Raw genomic sequence first — 22,324 nt, 5'->3', positions numbered from 1 at the left:
GGTGAACTCTGCGTTTCAGAGGCTCCACTGGCATTCGTGGGCAGGAATGAAGAGGGGAGAGGGGAGAGGCAGGCGATGCTGGTGGCTAGATTCAAGGTGGAGGGGCCCTAAGGGAATGGTCTAGAGAGACACTACAGAGAGGAGCTAAGAGCCTGGTGACTGACGGGGCGAGGGGATGGGAGAGAGAGAGGAAGTGAAGATTGACTCAGTTTCTGAGCCTGAGTAACGGAGATAATTATGGCGCCAGTGACAAGGAGGCAACCACAGCGGGAGAGCTGGTCTGGGGGACAGCTTTGAGCTCTGTTTTAGGCAAGCTGTACGTGAGGCGACGGCCGACATCTGGGTGGGAACATTCAGCTGGCGCCGGAGAAGAGGGAGGTCGGAATCTAGGGCTTGCTGGGCACATGCACGTTCTCCCCGTCACACCCATCAGGGTGCCAGGGCCTCCATCACAGCTGTTTTCTCCTTGCATCATCCCAAAACAAAAGGTCCCGATTTTAGTCTGTTTCCAAATGACAATCTCTTGTGTTCACTCACTCCCGGCTCCTGATACCTTGGTTAAGATTTCACGATTGCTGCAGCAGTCCAGACATAGAGGTACCCCCGGGGAGGTTTAGAGATATGATAAACCAAGAGTCTTTTCTTTCTGCAGTTTTCTTCTGATGGCAGAAACACGTGTCTTTAAAAATAACTCAAATCCAGAAATTTGTAATAAAAACTCCAAACCCTTGCACATGTGCAACAGGAGACATGTAACGCTTATTCATACAAACCTTGCAATAAAAACTGGAAACAACCCAATATCCAATAAGGTAAATAGATACGTTATACATGTTTATATAACAGAATACTATTCTGCAGTGAAAAGTTAATGAATGGCAACTATGTACATCACCAGGGATAAACCTCACAGACAGCGTTTAATGAAAGAAGCAAGTCAAGGATAAACACTAACAGTATGATTTTATTGATACGAGCTCAAAACCAGGTAAAATTGTTCAAGGATACATACATACATAAGTGGCAAAAGCATAAAGGTAAGCAAGGAAATGATTATCACAAAGGCAAGAGAGTGGTATTTGAGGGGTACTTCCAGAAGAGACACACACGGGAGACTTCTAAGGTGAGGTCATGGGGTAGAGCCCCCAGGGATTAGCGCCCTGATAAAAGTCACGGGAGAGCTCACTTCCTCCCCTACCCCTGCTCTCTGCCACACCACGACACAAGGAGCGGTCAGTGGTCTGTAACTTGGAAGAGGGTTCTCACCAGAACCCGGCCGTGCTGGCATCCTGATCTTGGACTTCCAAACCCCAGAACAATGAGACATAAATTTCTGTTATTTATAAGCCTATGGTAAGTCTATGTTTGTTCGTTACAGAAGCCTGAGCTAAGACAAAGATAAAATGAAGCTAAAAGTGGGGTGAAAGCAAACCATCCTATGTAGCACCAAAATATTTGTAATGATATGACCACTTTATAATTTCCTCATCTGTAAACTTGAGGGGCTAGACTAAACGACCAGAAAGACTTCTCACTCTACGTGCTCATGTTCATCCCTTCAATATCACCTAAATGGCTGCAAACTGAGTTCGCATACATCACTGGAGGGGCAAAAAGGGATAGCTGGGGATGCACTAACTCAGTGTTAGACCTGGCTTCAAATTTCTGCTCTAACCCATAATGGCTGTGAGCCACTGGGCAAGGTTTTTCACTTCTCTCAGCTTTAGTTTCCCATTTGTAAGATAGGAAAAGTATCTGCTTCTCAATATTATTGCAAGGATTAGGGAGCTAGTGACTAATATATAACAGGTAGTGGGGAAGCAGTACCCATTATCAAGGGAGGAAGCCCTCTTTCCTCCATCACATACTTTTTTTTTTTTTTTTGCGGTACGCGGGCCTCTCACGGTTGTGGCCTCTCCCGTTGCGGAGCACAGGCTCCGGACACGAAGCCTCAGCGGTCACGGCTCACGGGCCCAGCTGCTCCGTGGCATGTGGGATCCTCCCTGACCGGGGCACGAACCCGTGTCCCCTGCATCGGCAGGCGGACTCTCAACCACTGTGCCACCAGGGAAGCTCCATCATGTACTTCTAATAGATGAAGAAACTAGAGCTGACAAGTACATGGCCATCGGATAGACAGCAGAGCCAGGCGGTCCATAACTCCAGCCTTGTGACTCACTTCTGTGTTCTTTCACCTGTGATGTATTGACCAACCGACCCACCATTTCAGTGATGGGTCAAATCAGCTATCTGGCAAGGTCACATTTAAATACACACATGCACGGGCACACGTACGCGCGCGCGCACACACACACACACACACAAACACACACACACACACACACCCCTTCCCCAGCACCAGTTTAAACACGCTGCAATGGTTATGTTTATACCAAATGGACAGAGCTCAGTTCAGGAGATCTGGTCAGTGAGGACAACAGAGCCAGACAGAGGGTTCGTTTCAAGATACACAAGGATTTAAATAAAAGCCCAGATGGCCTGCAGATCTGGACTCCTTTACTGCCTGGCACTGCGGCTGCAGGGTTCACAGGGAGAGGACGGAAGAAGGAGATAGAGCTTCCGTGGGAAAACCCAGGACACATTCTCAGAGCCTGAAGACTCAGATGTGTTTAATACTCTCCACTAACATTTTCTACAACAATGGAATATGGAAAACAGAAGCACCACAGACCCACGTAGGACAGAGCGATGGGTACTGGCAGAAATGAAGTCAGCACCGTGTTGGAAAAATTATCAGATTTGGAGTCAAAAAACTAGGGTTGGTGTCTTTGTTCTGTTTACTAGCTGAGTGACCTTGGGGGTGGGAGGGAAAGAGGGCTCTCAAACTCCCAAACCTTGTTTTCTCAAAATTAAGATAATGACAATAATACCAATAGTTTAGGGAACGGCTACAAAAATCTAACGCATTGTTGTCATGTAAAAGTTAAACGTCTGTGTCTCAGTCTCCTTATCTGTAAACTAGGGACAATGATAGCACTTACGTTATAGGCTTGTTAGGATTTAATAAGTTAATCCATGTGAACTGCTTATAACAGTGTCTGGCTCAAGTAAGCACGCAAATTATTAGGTAGATGATTATATTAAACTAAACTGTCACCTACCACCATCTCGATCCACTGTCTATCCACTGTTCCAGATGTGTCTATTGGTTTCTTGCCTTTAGTGACTAGTTGTCATTATGAAAGACAGAGTTCCATTTTGCCTATTTTCTTTTCTTCTTAGGAGACAGTGACCAAAATCATTAAAAAAAAAAAACCTCTACTGCAATAATGATTTTTTAAATAGACATATATTACTTATCTATTAACATTATTAAGCATTAATACTATTTAATAATAGAATATAAAGAAAAATACATAGAGTGGTATTTAAGATTGTAATCTAACACAGAATACTGACAATAGAATAGACATATAGAAGGGCAAGTGTTTGTATACGAAAGCCATATGACAATAAGACTGCAAGTAAAATGTATATATCCAACACTATGTGCAAACTTTAATGTAATGGTCTACTTCATGAATAATAATGGGATAAAGGATGTTAAACACAAAACGTAGATTTTTAACCAAAAATTGAACATCATTCCAAAATAACTAGTAGGAACAAAGATGTTTGATGTTTAAAAAAAATGATTTTTCCCTATAAGTACTGTTTACATGGATATAGATTTTTTTTAAAGACTTTTATCTTTCTTAAACCCCAAACCCTGGTTTAAAACAAGTAAAAGACATTGGTGATGGTACAGCGAATAAAGCTATAATTAAAGTGCACCTTGGAAAAAAATGTAAGAATTGACTTTAGCTAAAGTCCCCAGTTAGCTAAAGAACAATGAAGATAACTGTAATATAAAGAGAGGGCATTCTGGAACCCCACTGCCTGGGCTTGAATCCTGGCTCTGCCACTTAGTAGCTGTGTGACCATGGGAAATTACCTAATCTGTCTCTCAGTTTCTCATTCGTAAATTGAGGATAGTAGCAATTAAGTCATGACGCTGTTGTGAAGAGTAAATTAGTTAATAGATGTAGAGATCTTGGGAAAATGTCAGGCACATTATGCGTTCAATAAACGTAAACTTTTAAATTATAACAACTGCATAACGATACTTTAAATATCCCAAATGAATATAGAATAATAACTGATAAAACAAATATTCAACACAAAATGTTGACTTTGGGGGGTCAGCTGAACATAAATCAGCACTAGTCCATTACTATTGCTAAAGATCACAACTCAACGTGACCACGGCATATATAATATTAAAGGAGCATCACGTTTCATCAATCCAAGCAAGACTCCATCAACTGCAGGATCTGTCGTTACTTTAGGAAACATTGAGGGGGAAATGCTGCCGTTGATGCTGTGGCTTATATTTCAGAAAAGTCAAAGTGTGAAAAAATGTGCACCTTGGAATTGATGCACCTTGGAATTGACCAGTCGGAAAAAAACTGGAAAGTGGTCAACAGCGTTAGATTGCAGACGCGTTTGTTTAAACAAAATGGTAGACATACAGTCTAATTTTCCCGTTGCCTTCTAAGGGTGGGAGCTGCATTTCCTGGACAGGAGTGGCCACTAACATAAGTTTAGCTTCTCTTCAACTACCAGTTCCTGCACTGGGGGCAGGAGCCTCCCAGGGACCACGTCCTGCCCCGGCTGCCAGGTACCAGGAGGAGGAACCGGGAGCCCCTGCGTTGCTCTAGGAGGCAGAAAGCTGAAAGAGTTGGTGGTGACGGAAGGTCTGTACTTACCACCAGATCCCAAGAGTCACCGGTGCCTGGGTGGCCTGAGTCTCTGGATTACTAAAAGGGTTCTAGAGAAGTTGTGAAACTTTATTCTTTTCCCCATTCCCAACCTTGCTTAGTTCTTCCTGCAACCCACTCCATATTAGAAATTTGCAAAGTTTCTGGAGATGTAAGGAAAGAACTGGCTGATTGAGAACTACCTAACCCTAAAACCCTAAAATCCTCAAACTCTTCCAGGTTAGGTGTTATTTTAACAGACTTCCCTACCAGAACGAAAAGCAAAATTTTAAAGAGATGTCTTCAAAAAACACTGCTACTACAGCTGAAAACAAGATGCGTCGCAGTGTTGAGTCTGCCATGGATCATCCATGTCAAGTACCTAAGTGGCCAGGTGCCTATGAACTTCAAAAATGTTTGCTCTTCCTCCAGGGCATGCAGTTCACCGAATTCCCCAGCCTCCCTTGCCCCTCAGCACGACCAGGGGACTTAGGAAGGCCGATGGGATGGGCAGACACCACTTCCCATGCATGGTCCTCCACCCTCTCTCCTCCCCTGCACATCGACAGAACACAGAAGATGGGGCAGAGGACTCTGAAGCCTTGGAGGCTGGTGGAGCCACAGAATGAAGGAATCTGGGTCCCTGAATCTTTGTGAACTGTTACAGGAACAAGAAACAAACTTCAAATGTGTTAAGTCAATGAGATTTTGAGGTTGTTGTTTAGCCTACCTTAATAAAGAAATTTTCAATGAACCCACGATGGCCCACTCGTGTATAAAAGTCAGTAGAGAATCCCAGTATAACACATGAATTCTAGTTCAAATTTATCAGAGTGGTCAACCTGAGATAAGGAATAAGAAACAGCAATGAGACCTGGTCAATGAAAATAATAACTAAAAAAAAAAAAGGTTGGAAAGCTGAGCTAGAGAAAGGGTAAACCTACATATCAGATTTGGGGGGATGGTCCTGATGTTAAATATCCTCACTATAATGATTTATCCCCATTTGGGCTCAGAGAAAACATGCTCACCATAGCTAAGTTATACCTAAAAATATTTCCAATATTCTTAAGTTAAATGTAGGATTGAACCATTTTAATTTGATTCTATAACTATATTAATTTATAAGATGGGCATCTCCACAAAGGACTAAACAAAGGGCTTAAAGCACACAGGCGGTTTTAAAATACATCCATGTAGAACAGATAGCCTAGCACTTTAAAGTGACAGCACTTAGCAAGATGGGCTGTGGATGTTCCTCCCTGAGAGTTTTTAACAAAGCATGGTGTCATGTCCTGAAAGATTCCCAGAGTCATAAGCTGAAAAGCTTATAGGGCCAGACAGGTAGCAGGTGGCTATAAAGTGATAGGGAAGGGCGGGGCCTGTAAGGAACTACAGACACACACACAGTGTGAAGGCATTCAGCATTTTTACAATGTGTGGGCAGACTCTCCTAGTTTAGGTATACCTTATTCACTCATCAAGTACTGACTGAATGTCCACTGGCTATCTGAAATCCAGGACTTGGCCTTTCTTGAGGTTTCTTTCCCATCCTAATGCTCTGAAGAATGTCTTATGGTAAAATGGATGAATACATGACAACCGATACAAAACTTAAGACACAAAAAGAGAGAAAAGAACCCAGGTAAAAGATAGAGGGAAAAAAACACAAAGAACTCAAAAAGCAAATAAATTCTTTAAAAATAAAGAGAGTTAAATTCGCATTAAGTACAACAATATACAGTCTACAAATTCTCAGAAACACAGATAAAAAGTGCAAGTGTCAGGAACTATGGTAATTTGAAAATAACAATCTAAATTTTTATTAGACATTTGACCAAGAAGATGCTATAAGATATGAAATGTCAGGTTATGTAGAGTTTATTTACATGCGTTTTGCTATACATTTGGGCTTCTATCTAAACCTTTACAGAAGGAACACTTCATTAAAATGAATTCAAATTTTACAACTACTTGGAACAAAGAACACTGGCCGAGGTGACAAGTCTCTCTTCTTCAGTCGACTGGAGAGCAGGCTTACTGAGTGGCAGATAGAATCTTCATTACCCCCTTGTGTCTGGTGAGGAAGCCAGCAACTGGGAGAAGGTAACCGAATTGTGAGGAGGAATGGTCTATGGGCAGGGTACTAAGATCTAGAGCCCTTCTTGCCTTGAAAGGAAATGAGGTAAATAAGTATGAAATATATGTTAAAATTAGAAAATGATAGTGGGTAATCAAGACAATCTTAATTATTTCAAACAACTCCTTAATTTGAATAATATGAAGCATGTAGTTCTATACTCTTTTTTAAAGTAAAATTTCATTTATTCAAGTTCTAATAATTGTTTGATAGACTGTTTTGTGCTTTGTTAAATCCCGGCAAAAACTAAGGGCTCGTAATATGTATCACTGGTGTAAATAACCCTCCACAGGCACATTAAGCCCAGGAGATTAGGGACCTAAGCTACTCGTCGTACACAGATGACTGTTGGTTATCCTGTATCGGCATTGTCAGAATATTCTGTGGACTTTAAAACAGTCCCACTGCCTTTCTTGTACAGTATTGCTGTAATTCACACTTTTGGCCAATTTTGCTTGGTCCTCACTCCAGTTAGGTCAAATCACTGGCATTTTTATCGACTTTTAAGGAATCATCCTACTAACAGTCTGGAAATAATTGCTCTTCCTTCTGAACTGATCCTTTTATTCTTACAAATTCTTTGTTTTCTTAATGCCTCACTGTAACTGGAAACTCAGGATAGAGCTCACCACATAGCCAGCCAGGCCTGTCCAGAGTCTTCTGCTCCAAGTGCTGGGAAGCCCCTTTAGGAAACCTCTCACCCACAGACCTGGGCACAGCAGACTTGGTGTTAACCAAGGCGGTGCTTTACCAGTGATTTTACTTAAAAAGCTTTGACCATGTAGGTGACAGTGGTTGATTTCTAGCAACTGTTTTAGATATTTCTTACTTAACTCTATTTCTTAAAGTGGTGAGAATGTAAATTCTCTAATTGGTGACAACTGTTTCAACGGCGGCTTAGAACTAATTACTTTGAAAACTAATTTTTTACATACCTTAGCTTAAACTGGATCCCTCTGAAGATCTATCTATCTCAAGGGCAGCATTTTCTTCCTAGGCATGAAAGGTTTAAAATATGTAAGGTTTTAAATTCTCTTTCTAGTTAATCAGTCTCAACCAAGGATTCTCAACCTCTCTCAAGTGATGAGCCATTACATTAAAAGCCCATCCAAGTGCAGGCTCTCAGTTACAGACCAATTTCTATTTTTCAATTCATCTGCATAATTATAGTCTATGCTCAGAATTCTGAGGTAGGGAAGGGTAAGGGGCACCACAACCTGGAAATTAAAAATGCAGTCATTCCAGACAGCCCACCCAGGCTGGTCCAGCCCCACCCCCACCCAAAGCAAAAAAGGCTCCCCGGCTGTTCGGCTGTTTCTTCCCTTCTGCCAAGTGTCAGCACGGTTCTAGAAGGGCAGGAGGCGAAGGAGCCTAGATGTTCAGTGTCAAGTGTTTGTCAAAGAAGTTGATTTCATTGCTCCTTCCCATTTACCTGCTTCTTCCCTCAATGTCACTCATTCGTAGAGAGCACAGTGCCCTCTGGTTCTCTTTTCCTGGTAGTTACGCTGATTTACTCAAGGGTTAACCAGGAATTCAGGGATTTTTAAGCTCTGAATAGGCTGATACCTCTGAATAGGCTGAGAATTCCTGGTACAGCCAAAATCTATGTAGTTTTAAAACCTTTTAAATTTAGTATTTTAGCCAGAAGCATAAAGGATGTAATTTCATTCGAAAATATTTTCTAATGGTTAGTATTTGTAAGAAAAAAAATCCTGATTACAAGTATATTTCACACAGAACTATAACATGCAAGTGATCCAAAGAGTCCTCAATTTAAGACGAAGAATTTTAGCAAGTAAGTTGCTAAAATTATTTGGCTAGGCAATTAAAATAATTCTGACTGCTATAGAAAACTCAAATAAATAAAAATAAAAGACAAAAACAAGTTTTCCTGTTAATATTGAAAACGTTGGTTATTATGAATTTTACATTTCTCCAAATTTGAGAGCTGATCCTTAAATGCTCAGCATCCTGAAAGTTATATCAGTCGAGAGAGAGCAACAGCTTGTTCTCTAGTCTCTCCTACTGAAAGGCTGTCCTCGTAGGTACCACTCCATACGTCCACGGTGAATGGATCTGGCCTACGTTATGGTACATGAACAGAACTATCGGCGGCTTAAAGTAAAGGCAAAACGGTCTATAAAACATGGCAAGACTCTGAGGCAGAAGCTAAGGGACTAGCAAATTTAGAGCACCAATTCTCTTTTCCGTCATTTGTCACCCAGCTTAAAGCAGAGTTTTGCATATGTGAGAGTTAGGCTGAGCTATGGATTATAAATAGATACAGATACACATGCACATAGACACACAGATTCAAAGGGATGATGGTGTGACTCAATAACCCATCTGGTTTGTCAATTTCTAAAACACTATGAAAAAGCAAACTTTTCCAGAATGTTCATACAATAACTAAATTGATACCCTCCCAGGATCTGGAAAACCTACTTCTTGTAGTTACACAAATGCACGGTACAGAGCTGTGCCGTGGGCCCTAATGCTTCACAAAGGCACCATTCAGGCACTGAGCCACGCTGTCTAGGAAAGACTAGAGAGAGCAGCTCAGAACACTCCTGCAGCTACACGACCGCTACATGCACCTGAACGTTTTTAATGAACTTTAGACCTCTGACAAAACAAACACACAAATTACTTTATTTTTAATTGAATTGTGAATCATCGTCACTATAGTGAATAAAAATTCATGACTCAGAATAGCATGCAACTTTTTTTATTGTTTTCTAAATCTATCTGTACACTTAATACTCTGGTATTAACTTTACAAACAGAATAAAGAATACACTACAGTGATATTAAGCTGCATCTACTCACCTGAAAAGGAACAAAGTATCGCCCCTGAAATAATTACTAATTACACAGTACTGCAGACTAATAAACACTGTAAGTACTAAAATGTTAACATTTCAACATACAATGTCAACAACATCCTGCCTTCTTTTTTAATTGGTTAAAACATTTGTTAAGGTCATGCAAAATAAACACTTCATGAAAATGTTAGATTACACTCAAACATCAAGGCAATGAAACCCAAAAGAGCAACTTTTTAATGCAACGACTGGTCAAGTAGATAAACTATTCAGCATATTAAAAATCCAGTAAGTGAAAAACATCAAAAATGTAAACACTAAATTTAGGTAACTGCTCCTCTATGATCTCACCACCTACAATCTTATCTGTGACTGAAGATATACTACCAAAATTGTTCTACATAAGTAAGCTATGTTAAAATGACCAAAAAAATGTCAATACATGATGCCAGGGTAAATTTCTAGTCCACACAATAGTTAAATGTGATCATTCTCTTAACTCTGCTAACAGTAAATGAAAAGTCACACCCAGATTTATCTTCTGTTCACTCCTGCTTTGTTACATGTTTTTAAACTTTTGTCTACAAGTATTTCTTATGAACCTCCCCCAGAATTAACATGCCGATTTAGGAACAGGTGAAGCAGATAAACCTTGCCCTGGTATAGAAGGCAGTGATTTCGGTTTCCCTAACTAAATATTTCCTTGTCACTTGTCAACTGTCACGGACCCTTCTGCTATAGTTACGTCCTCAGTCTCCCATTCCATGAAGATTTTTAGTGCCTATTATTATCCATGTCTCCCTGATTCTCCCAGAGAAAGAATTCATTTTTTTCCTCTCATCGCTCGGCTCACTAAGGAAAGCTGAGCACACAATTTAAAGGAGCTACAGAGTAGACCAGGGCGGGTTCTCGGGCAGGTGGATGGTGCTTGAAGCCATGTCTGGGATCTGGAGAGAAGAGCATCCAGGTCATAGGAAGGTGATCGGCCCCTCTCCATGGGCCACTCTCCTAGCAGCTCACAATGACCCAGTTACTGGGGCTCTACTTTGGGCACTGTTGACTCACATTCTTACCAATTTTTAAAGCCCTCTTTATATTTTCTACTTAAAATTTTAAAACTCTTTGATAAGCAATTTGTCTATTATACAGAACACCGGTTTGCAACTTACAGAGCATTAACCTTTAGTCTCTAGGCTATTCCATAAGCTGTAAGTTCTTATGTTTCACCCCTTAAGAGCAAAATGTGCTTCTGGTTCATTTAACATCATGTCTTCCCTCAAATATTTAATGAATGAATGTTCTACGGAAGGGGTCTCTAGCTTTTAATTTCTGTTGGTGAATTAAGCCCTTTATATTTAATAAACTACTTCTGACCTATCTTTATACTCATCTTGTCTTGCAGTTATATGCCAACGAAAGGTGCAATAACAATATTGGGTTTTTAAGCTGCTAAGTACAAAGACAACGGGGGCTGACAGATGGACCAGGCTATCTTATACTTCCCTCTGTTGTACAGTGTATGTCTCTTTCACCAAAGACCTTCTCATCCGTTAATTATTTGTGAGTGAAATGTACAGGTGGTGTGCGTGGATGGATTCACCATAAAACTCAGGGCAGTCTTGTCACAGGGATTATAGTAACACTATTCTGCTTTTGCTTGTTTTTCTTAAAGTTGCTTGTTTTTCTTAAAGAATGCTTTCTCTTTCTTCTCCAAAGCCTGTACTATCAGAAGAGGCTACTGCGTGCAGCTCTGAAGAATCTTTCGAGAGCCTCATATAACTTGAACGCTGGCTTCTCTTATGCGTCATGCTTTTTAGATTTTCATTCTGAATGGCAGTTGAGTGGGAAGTGGAACCAGACCTCAAGATGACTTGGGGCGTCTCCCTAAGCCCCTCCATTTCATCAGAATTCTGGTTGGCTCTGTTGGCTGGAGCACTGTTGTTGTTCAGAGTCACAGTGCTGGGTGTGCGGTTCAGATTGTAGGCTTTGTGGCACGCTGGCCAGTTTTCTTCAGGGCTGCTGGCTATCAAGCTGCATTCGGAAGGGCTTTTTTTGTCTTCTGAACAAATGGACATCCGAGCTACAAGTGGGTCTTGCAGGCCACTCAAGCTATGTGGTATTCCCCGTTTTCCACTGTGGCTGTCATCTTCGAGCTCTATGAGATTTGCCTTTTCAAGCTGGGAGTCATCAGCTGCTTCATTGTGAAGGGAGTGATTGGGAGAGCTCTCATTGGATCTCACTCCCGAATCAGATGAGTCCTTTTTGTCAAGGAGGGCGTCTGATAAATACTCTTTTGCCTTAATGAAGGTTCTAATAGGCTCCGCACTGTGTTCTGGAGACTTCAACACTCTCTCTACTTTCCCTTCAGCTTTTTTGTCTCTGTCATCTTTGAGCAGTGGAGTATTGTCTGATTCTTCTGTCCCAGACTCATCTTCATCACTTGGAAGTTTCTGATAGCGCAGCCCACCTCCCTTCAGCTTCAAATCTGTCTGGAAGAGACCTGACCTTTCTGAGGACTTCTTGCTTGGGAGAAGCTTGCTGCCTGACTGATCAGATTTTTCATCCTCTTCAGTGATAGGATCCAGGGGTGAGACATCGTTAGTGGAAACTCCTGATGAGGAATAATCTATAACATCTCCCCTCTTCATTAAAAATGACTTCCTTCCATCATCTGGCTTTGGTTCACTATCCCTCCCTTTCTCTGGTTCTAGATTAGAGTGAATGGAGCCCCCGGATGAACTCTGACCCATGTAATATGTGCTGTGTGGAGAAGACCTGCCGCTCATTGTTGTGGAACCCGTGCCCCCTTCTAACTGAGACATCTGGGCAATATATTCTCTATAGGCATCTCTATACTCAGCCTGCACCTTATCAGTAAGCTTTGAAATTTCAATACTGGAATCCTGGGAAGTGAGACTCGATAGACTTGGGGTTCTGCGAGTTTGTGACTGTGAAGACAAAAAAATAATAATAATTTAAGATTCAAATAAACCCAAAAAAAGGCACAATAAACATCAGCTTAGGAAATTTTATATATATATATATATATATATATAAAAAAATATATAAATATATAAATATATATATATATATATGGACAATAAGAATTTTTTAAGTCTTAAAATACCAAATTCTTTTAGAAGAATTCTGCATAACACAGTTTAACAAAAGCTGTGAACTTATGAATAATTTTACTGTTATTAGAAAGCTTTATACAAATTTTAATAAAATTAGTTTATTGTTAATATTTAAAAGTATAATTTAAGGTTATATTAACAAATAACCTTAGGACTTGTTTTTATCATTTCCAACTTTTAAATTTATTTACGGCAAAAGTCACCTTCATTGATAAAATATAAAAGTTCCCCTTAGAAAAGAGAAAGAAGATGAGAGCTAAGATACATCTCAAAAACAAAATACTCAAGTCTTTAAATGTATGTTAAATAGAACCTTTCTCAACTTGCACGACATGAAGTTTCTGTCAAATTCCAGTTCAGTGAAAAAAAAATGTACTCAAAATGCAAAAAAAAAGAGGAAAAAACAGATTTTAAAAGGAAAAGTATAAAGTGCAATGGAAAAGATAAATACAGGATCCAAATGAACAAAAATGGAAGCCTTGAGGTCAACATTCAGGTCCAAGTAAACAGAAATAAAATATTTTTAAAAGTTTGATTTCCAATGTGAAGTTTTAGGACGAGAATTGCTTCAGACCCCAGAAAAGGTTAATAACATGAGGAATAAAAAGTAAAGATTAGGAAAAAGAGGAAGGAAATGGAAGAAAAAGAATCAAGGAAGTTTAAGAAAGGGCAAGAGCAAAGGTTGAAACGAAGCAGAAATAAGGCAGAGTCTTCCTGCCACCGGGAGAAAATGACCCAGCTCCCTGAGAAGGTTCCCTGAGACCCAGTTCAGGACAGTGCCGCCCTCACTCTCAAATGCAGTATGTGGACCCCTTCTCAGGGGATCCACGAGGTCTAAACTATTTTCCTAGGAATATGAAGATGACCTTTGCCTTTCCACTCTCATTCTCACAATAGGGTACAGTGGAGTCTCCAGAGGTTGGTTCATGTGTGACCTCCCAGGAGATTCAACACAGAAGCAGATATAGGAATCTAGCTGTCTTCTACAAAGGCAGGCATTAAAGAGATTTGTAACACAGTATCATTTTCAGTAAATATGTTTTGTTTTGGAAAATAGTCATTTTTCATAAAAATGTTATTTATGTTAACATATAATTGGTTTAAGTTTCTCAGTTTTTATTTCTAATATAGTAAATACTGACAGATAAAACTTACATAAACAAAGGCTCTTTGGGGGTCTTCAATAATTTTTAAGAGTGTAAAAGGATTCTGAGATTTAAAAAAAGTTTGAGAACTGCTGCATTGATAGGAAGGCTGTGAGACTTTCCAGGTCACGGTGGTAAATACCAAGTATGGAAAAGCAGAGGATGAGGATTTCTTAAGAAATGTTAAAAGGAATTCCAGGGAAAAGAAAGGAATTACTGTTGCTGAAACAGGGAGATAAAAGGGTCAAGTGCGGACTTATCATAAAATAAGGAAATTTTTATCTTAGTTAACACCCAATAAAATGGCTTCTCAACTTAAAGAAATAAGATTGATAGTAGGTAGAAAAAGATAATAACCACCAAAAAATATTTTTACTACCAAATCAAACACAACACCCTTAAAAATGGTAGACCTAACAGGTACTCCTTTCTCTAAATACGGCTCCCTTTCAGTAGAGAGTTCTTGGTGGCTACTTACTACTTTTCCTCCCTTGCCTGTCTTCTCTCTGCTCTGTACCCTGCTCTAGGTCTTTTCCTAGTTTATTTTTCTTCTCGTCCAGCCCTTACTCCTTCTCACGTTCTCTCACTTTTGTTTTTATTCCTGATCCTCGCCTCTCCTCCCTCTTCTAAGAACATCCAAAGAAAGAACTCAGCCGTATCTAACACCAGATAATAAAAAGAAAACGAATATCCACGAACAGTGTGCAACATACGTACTGAAAAACCAGGTTATGGTGCTCAAAGGGATAACATGGCAGGTTATCCAATAAAGATGTGTTTTAGCCAATGATTACTGAATTTAACAAGGAAACAGCAAGTGAAAGATGAACTCAGCTAACCACCTAAGTAGGCCAGTTCCTGTTCACCCTCGATGCCATGACTCTATTTTATTATGTTCTCAATTCTTATCAATTTCTGAAATCATGTTATTTTCTTTTTGTTCTACTGACTGTCCTCTCCAGAAAAACACAGCTCCTGGAGAGTAGGGACTCCTCCCTCCATCCTCTTCAGTCAGGGACTCATTAAAGATTTTCTGAATGACTATATAAATGCACCGACATAATCTCAGAGAATTAACCACCACCCTCTTCTTCAGTAATATGAAAAATGGCATTTAATAAATACCTGCCAACTTAGGTTACTGTGACGTGGAGCCCCTTCATCCAGGCCGAGTGTGTTCAGCTCTTCAAAGCTGAAGTTCAGTGTGTAGGGAGTCTGACTGGAGAGCTCGGTGTGAGGCAACTCGTGTGCCGAGCGGTGCGCAGATTCACCGCGAGGAACTGAGCTGCTGTTTTCACTCAGTAAACGTGGGTCCTCAGGGACCACCTGGTTTTCTGCATTTCTCATTTCTAGTACCTTGAGAGAGAGAAAAAAAAAAAGTCATCAGTATCCGCACTGACACATCACATTCTAGAAGCTTTAGAAATTATCTTAAAAATTAAACATAAAGTTACTCTAATGGAAATGAGAAAGCATACTTTCTGTAAGTGAATTTCAAATACATTTGTTCTTATCTGCTTATCTTTCTACATTAATAATACAACTGACCCTTGAACAACACAGGTTTGAACTGTGCAGGTCTGCTTACACGCAGATATTTTTCACTAGTGAAGACGGCAATATTTTCTACATAGTCCAGGGTAGGTTGAATCCGCAGATGCGGAGGAAACTTGGATACGGAGGGTTGACTCTGTTGTCAGTGGATTAGTCTCCGAGTTGTTCAAGGATCATCTATACTAAAAGAAGTACAGTCGCCCCTCAGAATCTAGTGGTTTTGCACCTGCAGATTCAACCAATCACAGATTGAAAATATTCGGAAAACAATTCCAGAAAGTTCCAAAAATCAACACGAATTTGCCACACACTGGCAACTATTTACACAGCATTTACCTTGTATGAGGCATCATAAGTAATCTAGAGGTGATTTAAAGTATACAGGAGGATGTGTGTAGTATGCAAATATTACTATGCCATTTTATATACGGCACTTAAGCAGCTGAAGATTTTGGTATCCACCGGAGTCCTGGAACCACCCACCCACAGATACTGACAGATAACCGTAATGACAACAACCATCACATATGTACTATACTCTAATTTGACCACTGTGTTACTACTTTAATTTAAAATTTAACTTAAGAACAAAACAAAATGCAACTGGAGTGTGTCAAAGAGAACCACAGCTGGACAGTAGCTAAAGCAGTAAAAACAGATTTTAACCAGGAACTATCGCAACGGGGAAAAACGGACCTCAGGATAGAACTGGGCTCAATTCCAAAAGCAGCGCAGACACGTGGGCATTTACAGCCCAGGAACGAGGCGGGGGTGAGTGGATGGAAAGTTGCTAAGAGGAAGCATCAGGGGTAAGGGGGGGTGGGATTCTGGTTGAACTGACCTGACAGGATACCTTCTGGAGGCAGGCCTGGGGTCTAGGACCTCACGGGGAGCAGAGGAGGGGTGCAGGATGAGGAATGTAATCGGATAGCGATAGCGAAGGTGATCAGACACTGAGGGTGAGGTTCTTTCTCAACTGACTTAACAGGATGCTTCCTACAACGGGGCAATGCAGGCGCAACGAGGACAGACACCAAGGTCGAGGCCTAGAGGCTTCGGGAAGCCTGACTGAGTGAGGTCAAGGAGAGTGTCCTGGTCAATAAAAGCATGGAGAATTGGCAGGTGGCCTCTCTCCCAGATTTCCAAGTGAAATGCCCAAAAGGCAAACGGTGCTAAGTGCTGCTGTGTATATTCTACATAACAGGATATACAAGAGCTGTACACATAAGTGTAAAATGTAATTTTTACATGTTTTTTTAAAAATATAGGAAAATATCAGTTTAGACCAGTACTTACTGGCACTTGTTTTATAAAATGTTGTAAATAATTCTACAAATATTAAAAATGTCTTACTGTGCTCCTAAAAAGATGCCAGTCTCCAAAATTCATATTCATTTCCTTCTTCAGTTCATCGATGTTACACTGAGCTAACACACGGCCATTTATGTTTGCCTGAATAAAAACAAACACAAAGATAAACAAAATGTGAGAGATTCTGAACTTCTAGTGATTAAAAAGTACATTTATATCAGAGACTAGAAAATACTGACCTAAAGAAGGTTACCACCCCATGTAATAATTAATAAACAAGCAGAATCTGAATAACACAAGCCACTCCATACTCTTCCAAGTGTCTTAGGCGCTCGAGTAAAATAAATCATTCTTCAGGGACCAACCCGAGAGCTCACCCTCCAACTATTTCCAAAACTACCTATTCTGCCATAAGCAATACCAAAACTGTTAGCTTTTTCCCTCTAATCATAAAACATGAACACGAAGGCAAGCTGCTGGGAGGGGACAAAGACATCTGTCAGCATGTTGGTCACTGATGAACTTCTAAATGAAGTGAAGCGCTGACAAACTTGTTTATCAACTTTACGAGATAACTTCAGCCACCAAGAATGTCCACCAACAAATTTCCCAGTCTATTAAATTCACAGAAAATGATCTTGTCACTATTGGGTCTCCGTAATTCCAGTCCCTTCCAAGTAAGAAATGATAGAATTTTCTTTATTAATAACAGGTAGCTTACTTATTTTACAAAATACAAAACCTGACTTTATTAACTGTGGTAAAATTATGGAATACCTGGGTTTAAAACCAAAAGAATGCTCAGTTTCCAAGTTAATTCTGAAGAAAAGAATGTACAGAGCAAGCCTACAGCAGAGGCCCTGCTGTAGAAATGCAAGGAGCTTAGCAGCACTTAAGAAACCAGTTGCTACGATGGGCTTCAAACAGCCAAGGCCTGAGAGTAAAGAGCTGAGTGGGCAGAGAACCGCTGTCCTGAGGGAAACAAAATCCCCACAAAGGGCTCACGTGGAGACCTCCCTCTTCCCTGACGCTCACCAAGCTGCCGTGAGGAGAGTCAGGTTTGTACCTTGGAAAGGCAGTGCTTGACACTTTCGCAAATGGGGATGAACACTAAACAGATCTATGAGAAAACGAACGTTATCCGAACCTTTCTGACCAAACATAGTTTAAGATTAGTGAAATGGTATATGTGCTCGTAATTCTTTTAAAACCTTTTTAGATGCCAGACTTTAAAGTATGTAAATATTACAGGCTTGTTGTTCATGTTCTCCTTCACTGTATCTCTGATAGAAAAAGTATAACTTAGTGGAAGTATCTATTAAAACGGGGACTGGGTTAGCCTTGTAGATGGGAAGCCTCCTCAAAATCCCAGGCTCGTGGTAGTTACCGGAATTGCAAGAAAAGATCTCGGAAGAAATAAACTTCCTCAAATGCATTAGCCTTGCAAACCCAAACCTCTGAGGTATTTTCAAACGGGACATGATCAGAAGTCCTCTAAGACATGAAAGTGAGAATCTGAGGAAAATGAAGTAAGTATGGTTTACTTGGATACTTATTAAGTCACAAATAAATATTATAATTAAAGAAAATGTAACATAAAAGAAAAGGCCTTCAAATGTTCTATGTTGCATATTGGAAATATAAGTTATTGTTAATCTTAATGTGAAATCCTTTAGAACTTTGTACTTCTCATCAAAGCATTTTTGACTTATATTAGATTTTTTTTTTTGGCCATGCCGCGTGGCTTGTGGGACATTAGTTCCCTGACCAGGGATGGAACCCAGGCAGTGAAAGCACCACGGCCTAACCACTGGACCGCCAGGGAACTCCCCCTTATATTAGATCATTTTACAGGAATGTTGTAATACAACACTTTATTTTCTTTTATCCATTTCTAAACTAAGGGATAAAGGGGCAATTTTAGGATACAAATAGTAAGAAACCTGTTTCCACCTAGAGCTTTCCCATTTCAACAGAGAACTCGTCTTTGAGAAGCTAAATACAAAGTGCTCGCCATGCACAGATCCCGCCACTGGCGCCCTCAGCCCTGTCTCGAGTCAGCGGGGAAACATGCTGGTCACCTTCTTGATGGTCGCACAATACTGAGGCAGCATGCTCTGGTCCAGCCCTTCTATTTGTTTCAGTTTCTCACAAACCGCATCCACATTCATTGAATTCAGTGGTATTGTTCCTGAGGCTGGGCCTGATCCCTAGATAAGTCGTGGAAAAATACATGTATGAATAGCATTTAATGTCAGATATACGCAGTCATGTGACAGAGAAACTTGTGAAGTTACACTGTAAGTACTCTGATTAACAATACATTTTCAAACTAAAGTAAAGACAGCGAATGTGTGCAGTATGGGGAAATGCCATTAGGGAACAGATTTAGCTACTGTTATACCTTAACAAGCATCTTTTATTATAGCAGACACAGCCTGATCAAAACCACTCTTCTAAGAAGACAGAACATTCCACGAGCCAAGCCAAGGCCAACTGCAAGAGAGCCTAACTTCAAACCTCAAGAGGGAAGAGTGTAGCCCTTAATAACAGAAGGACAGGGGGTTAAAAAAAGAAAAGGAATGGGGGGAATTACTGATGCCTATATTACAAAATACAAAAAGTAAATCTATGAAATAATTTTAAAAGTGCCTATATTTTTTGAATGTCTTTACAGACTACCTTAACAGTCTACGACTATTAACTATCTGAAGTTTTCAGATCGTGACCATATTTTATACCCAAGGGGTCTAAAACTTCCCCTTAAGAATCTATACAATAATCATGTAAATATGAAACAACAGCATTACTTCTTAACACATGTGGAAGTAAATATGATCCATTAAAATTTGGTCTCATTTAAAAGAAAAGTCAAAATAATAAATCTAGTATTTACTTAGAAGAAAAACCTTTTCTGAATATGGTGACGTACTAAAGAAGTATTTGCCTGTGGCCAACTGTACATGAAGCTCCTCGATTACAGATGTGGACACTGGCTTACAGAGAGGTAAGTTCTGGCTTCAACGTCACAGAATAAATAGCTAGTTAGTGGTAGATTTGGATGGGAACCCTAACTTATCAGGTCTTATAACTTCCTATTTTCTTTGTTGCAACTGTCTATTTTTAAAGAGTTTATCGAAACTATAACCAAAATAAAGAGAAGACAAACCAACTAGTATAGAGGAAAACACTCCAAATGACCTGTCTTGTTTACCAGTCAATCTAGTCTTAAAATAAATACAATTTATCCTATCCTCAAGTATGTGTAAATTTACATTTTCTACTGCCTCTTTTACCATTACCAAGGTAGACTATGACAGCCCAAACTGCCTGTTAGCTACTTGTTAAACATGATTTGTAACATGAAAGCGTAACATAATACTCTATTATGAACTGATAAATAAATATACACACATAGTATATAAACAAAATATGCCTATATTACATATAAATATAAGTACAGCTAGGAGATGAGACCATATTGGACAGTGAGGCAGTAATTTTATGAGAGGGAGTCTTAGCAAGTTTACAAGTGTAAGACAGTCCCATAAAAATTTGTAAATTAATGCCTTGGAATATACTGCACAAAACACATTTATTTATAGTTTGTTTTCAATTAAATATAAATTTAAAATATGTCATATATTATACGGTCTGAGGTTCAACTACTTCAAAAATACTAACAGCAAAACACTAGTACTTCCAGAATTTAGTTTTCATATTTATATACAAAGTTCTATTTTCTGCCTGGATGAGTATAGCCAATATTCAAAGTGTTCATTAACCAGTATCTACTATGGAAACTTAAACTGCTTTCTATGAATTTTTAATAACCATATTTGTTTTGTTTTTCTTTCTTTTAAACAGGTTTATTTGAGATATAATTCACATACAATTCTCCCATTAAAAGTGTACAATTCAATGACTTTTAGTATATTCACATAGCTGTGAAACCATCACCGCAATCAACGTTAGGACATTTTCGTATCGCTAAACAGGAATCCTGTGCCATCAGCAGTCGTTCTCTATCCCTTCCAACACCTAGCCCCAATCCCCTAGCAACCACTAATCTACTGTCTCTGTGGATTTGCCTGTTTTGGACATTTCATATAAATGGAACCACACAACATGTGACCTTTCACAGCTAGCTTCTTTCACTTAGTATGTTTTCAAGGCTCATCCATGTTACAGCATGGATCAGTACTTCATTCTTTTTTATTGCTGAACAATATTTATCTTTTAAATGATCTTTAATACTGTCTTTCAAATGTTTTTATTCCCCAACCTAGCTCTTCTTTCTGGGTACATTTACACTTGTTTACATTTTCTTGATTAGAAAAATCACAAGCAAACAGTTTGATCACCAGAATAAATAATGATCATCTGGATTATAATTCATAGAATAAAATATCCATGAATCCATACCGATACAAATAAAAAGTTGAATAAGTAAATAAATGAGGAAGAAGAGACAGCTTTTACTTATAAAATTCCAATTAATTAATGCAGAAGAAAGGAACAGAAAATTACCATCAGGAAAACACCACAAGAGTGGCTGTACACTAGATGCACTGGTGGACATTAAAGTTAATGGGCAAAAGTATAAGGAGAAACAGGATATTTTCAGAGTTTTAGAGTATCTCCCCCTAAATATTTACTCACTACAAAGGGAAAAATAAAACTTCACAGTGTTGAAATCTGGCAGATGCCACCTTAACCACATGACTGAGGTTATTAGCATGACCAGTGGGAAGATTTAGGCCCTCACAGATGCTCAAATATGATGCACTGAGAAGGACACGGCATCACTTCTGTGGGTCTCTTGCCAAAGATATATAATCTGCTAATCATAGGAAACAGCAAACAAACCCAAATAGAAGGACGGTCTACAAAATATCTATGATCAGTTCTCTTCAGAAGTTTTAAGGTCATAAGAGACAAGGAAAGACTGAGGAATTGTCACAGATTAGGGAACTCTAAGGAGAAATAACAAAATACAACTGGATTGAATCCTGGACCAGAAAAATGACATCAGTGGAAAAACTGGTCAGATTCAAATAAAGTCTGTATTAAGAATACTGTACAAATTTTCACTTCTGCTCTTGAGAAATATACTACAGTTAGGAAAGATGCTAACATTAAGGGAATGTTATTTTTGTACCTTTTAAGTCTAAAATTATTTTGAAGTAAAAAAAAAAAATTTAATCACAAAAAAACTCTATTTCTGATTGTGCTAAAAAAGGTAAGTATAACAGACATGGAACAGATTAACTCTGTCTGCAATGGCGGGGGGGAATGTAAAATGTTAAAGAGTATCTTAAAGGAATCTGAGAATTCAGCAATGGAGACAAATTAATAAAGATACTACCCTTTCCTTTAAAACAAAAAACTCCACATTATTTTACTTTCATGATCCTTCAAAACTTTTACATTTTATCACTTGAAAGCATAT

At 39.3% G+C, this 22,324-nt stretch overlaps 1 protein-coding gene across 14 annotated transcripts in view; it reads right to left on the bottom strand.

The window, feature by feature from the left end:
- Nucleotides 1-944: 944 nt before the first annotated feature.
- Nucleotides 945-22,324, bottom strand: part of KIDINS220 (kinase D interacting substrate 220) — a 104,298-nt gene continuing 82,918 nt past the window's right edge. For 9 of the 14 annotated variants that reach the window (XM_067703745.1, XM_067703748.1, XM_067703750.1 and 6 more), the window contains 4 exons: nt 18,954-19,082; nt 16,915-17,013; nt 15,133-15,363; nt 9,613-12,673 (listed from right to left, as the gene is read on the bottom strand). In XM_067703745.1, the coding sequence (XP_067559846.1) occupies nt 11,411-12,673; nt 15,133-15,363; nt 16,915-17,013; nt 18,954-19,082 (1,722 nt within the window). In that variant the 3' untranslated portion in view covers nt 9,613-11,410. Of the gene's footprint in view, nt 6,930-7,835; nt 7,894-9,612; nt 12,674-15,132; nt 15,364-16,914; nt 17,014-18,953; nt 19,083-22,324 lie in introns of those variants that run through there. The other 5 variants (XM_067703755.1, XM_067703758.1, XM_067703759.1 and 2 more) reach the window with 2 other exon arrangements.

The sequence above is a fragment of the Pseudorca crassidens genome, chromosome 14, assembly GCF_039906515.1.
Source record: "Pseudorca crassidens isolate mPseCra1 chromosome 14, mPseCra1.hap1, whole genome shotgun sequence".
Classification (NCBI taxonomy): Eukaryota; Metazoa; Chordata; class Mammalia; order Artiodactyla; family Delphinidae; genus Pseudorca; species Pseudorca crassidens.
This window is presented reverse-complemented; position numbering and strand designations above follow the sequence as displayed.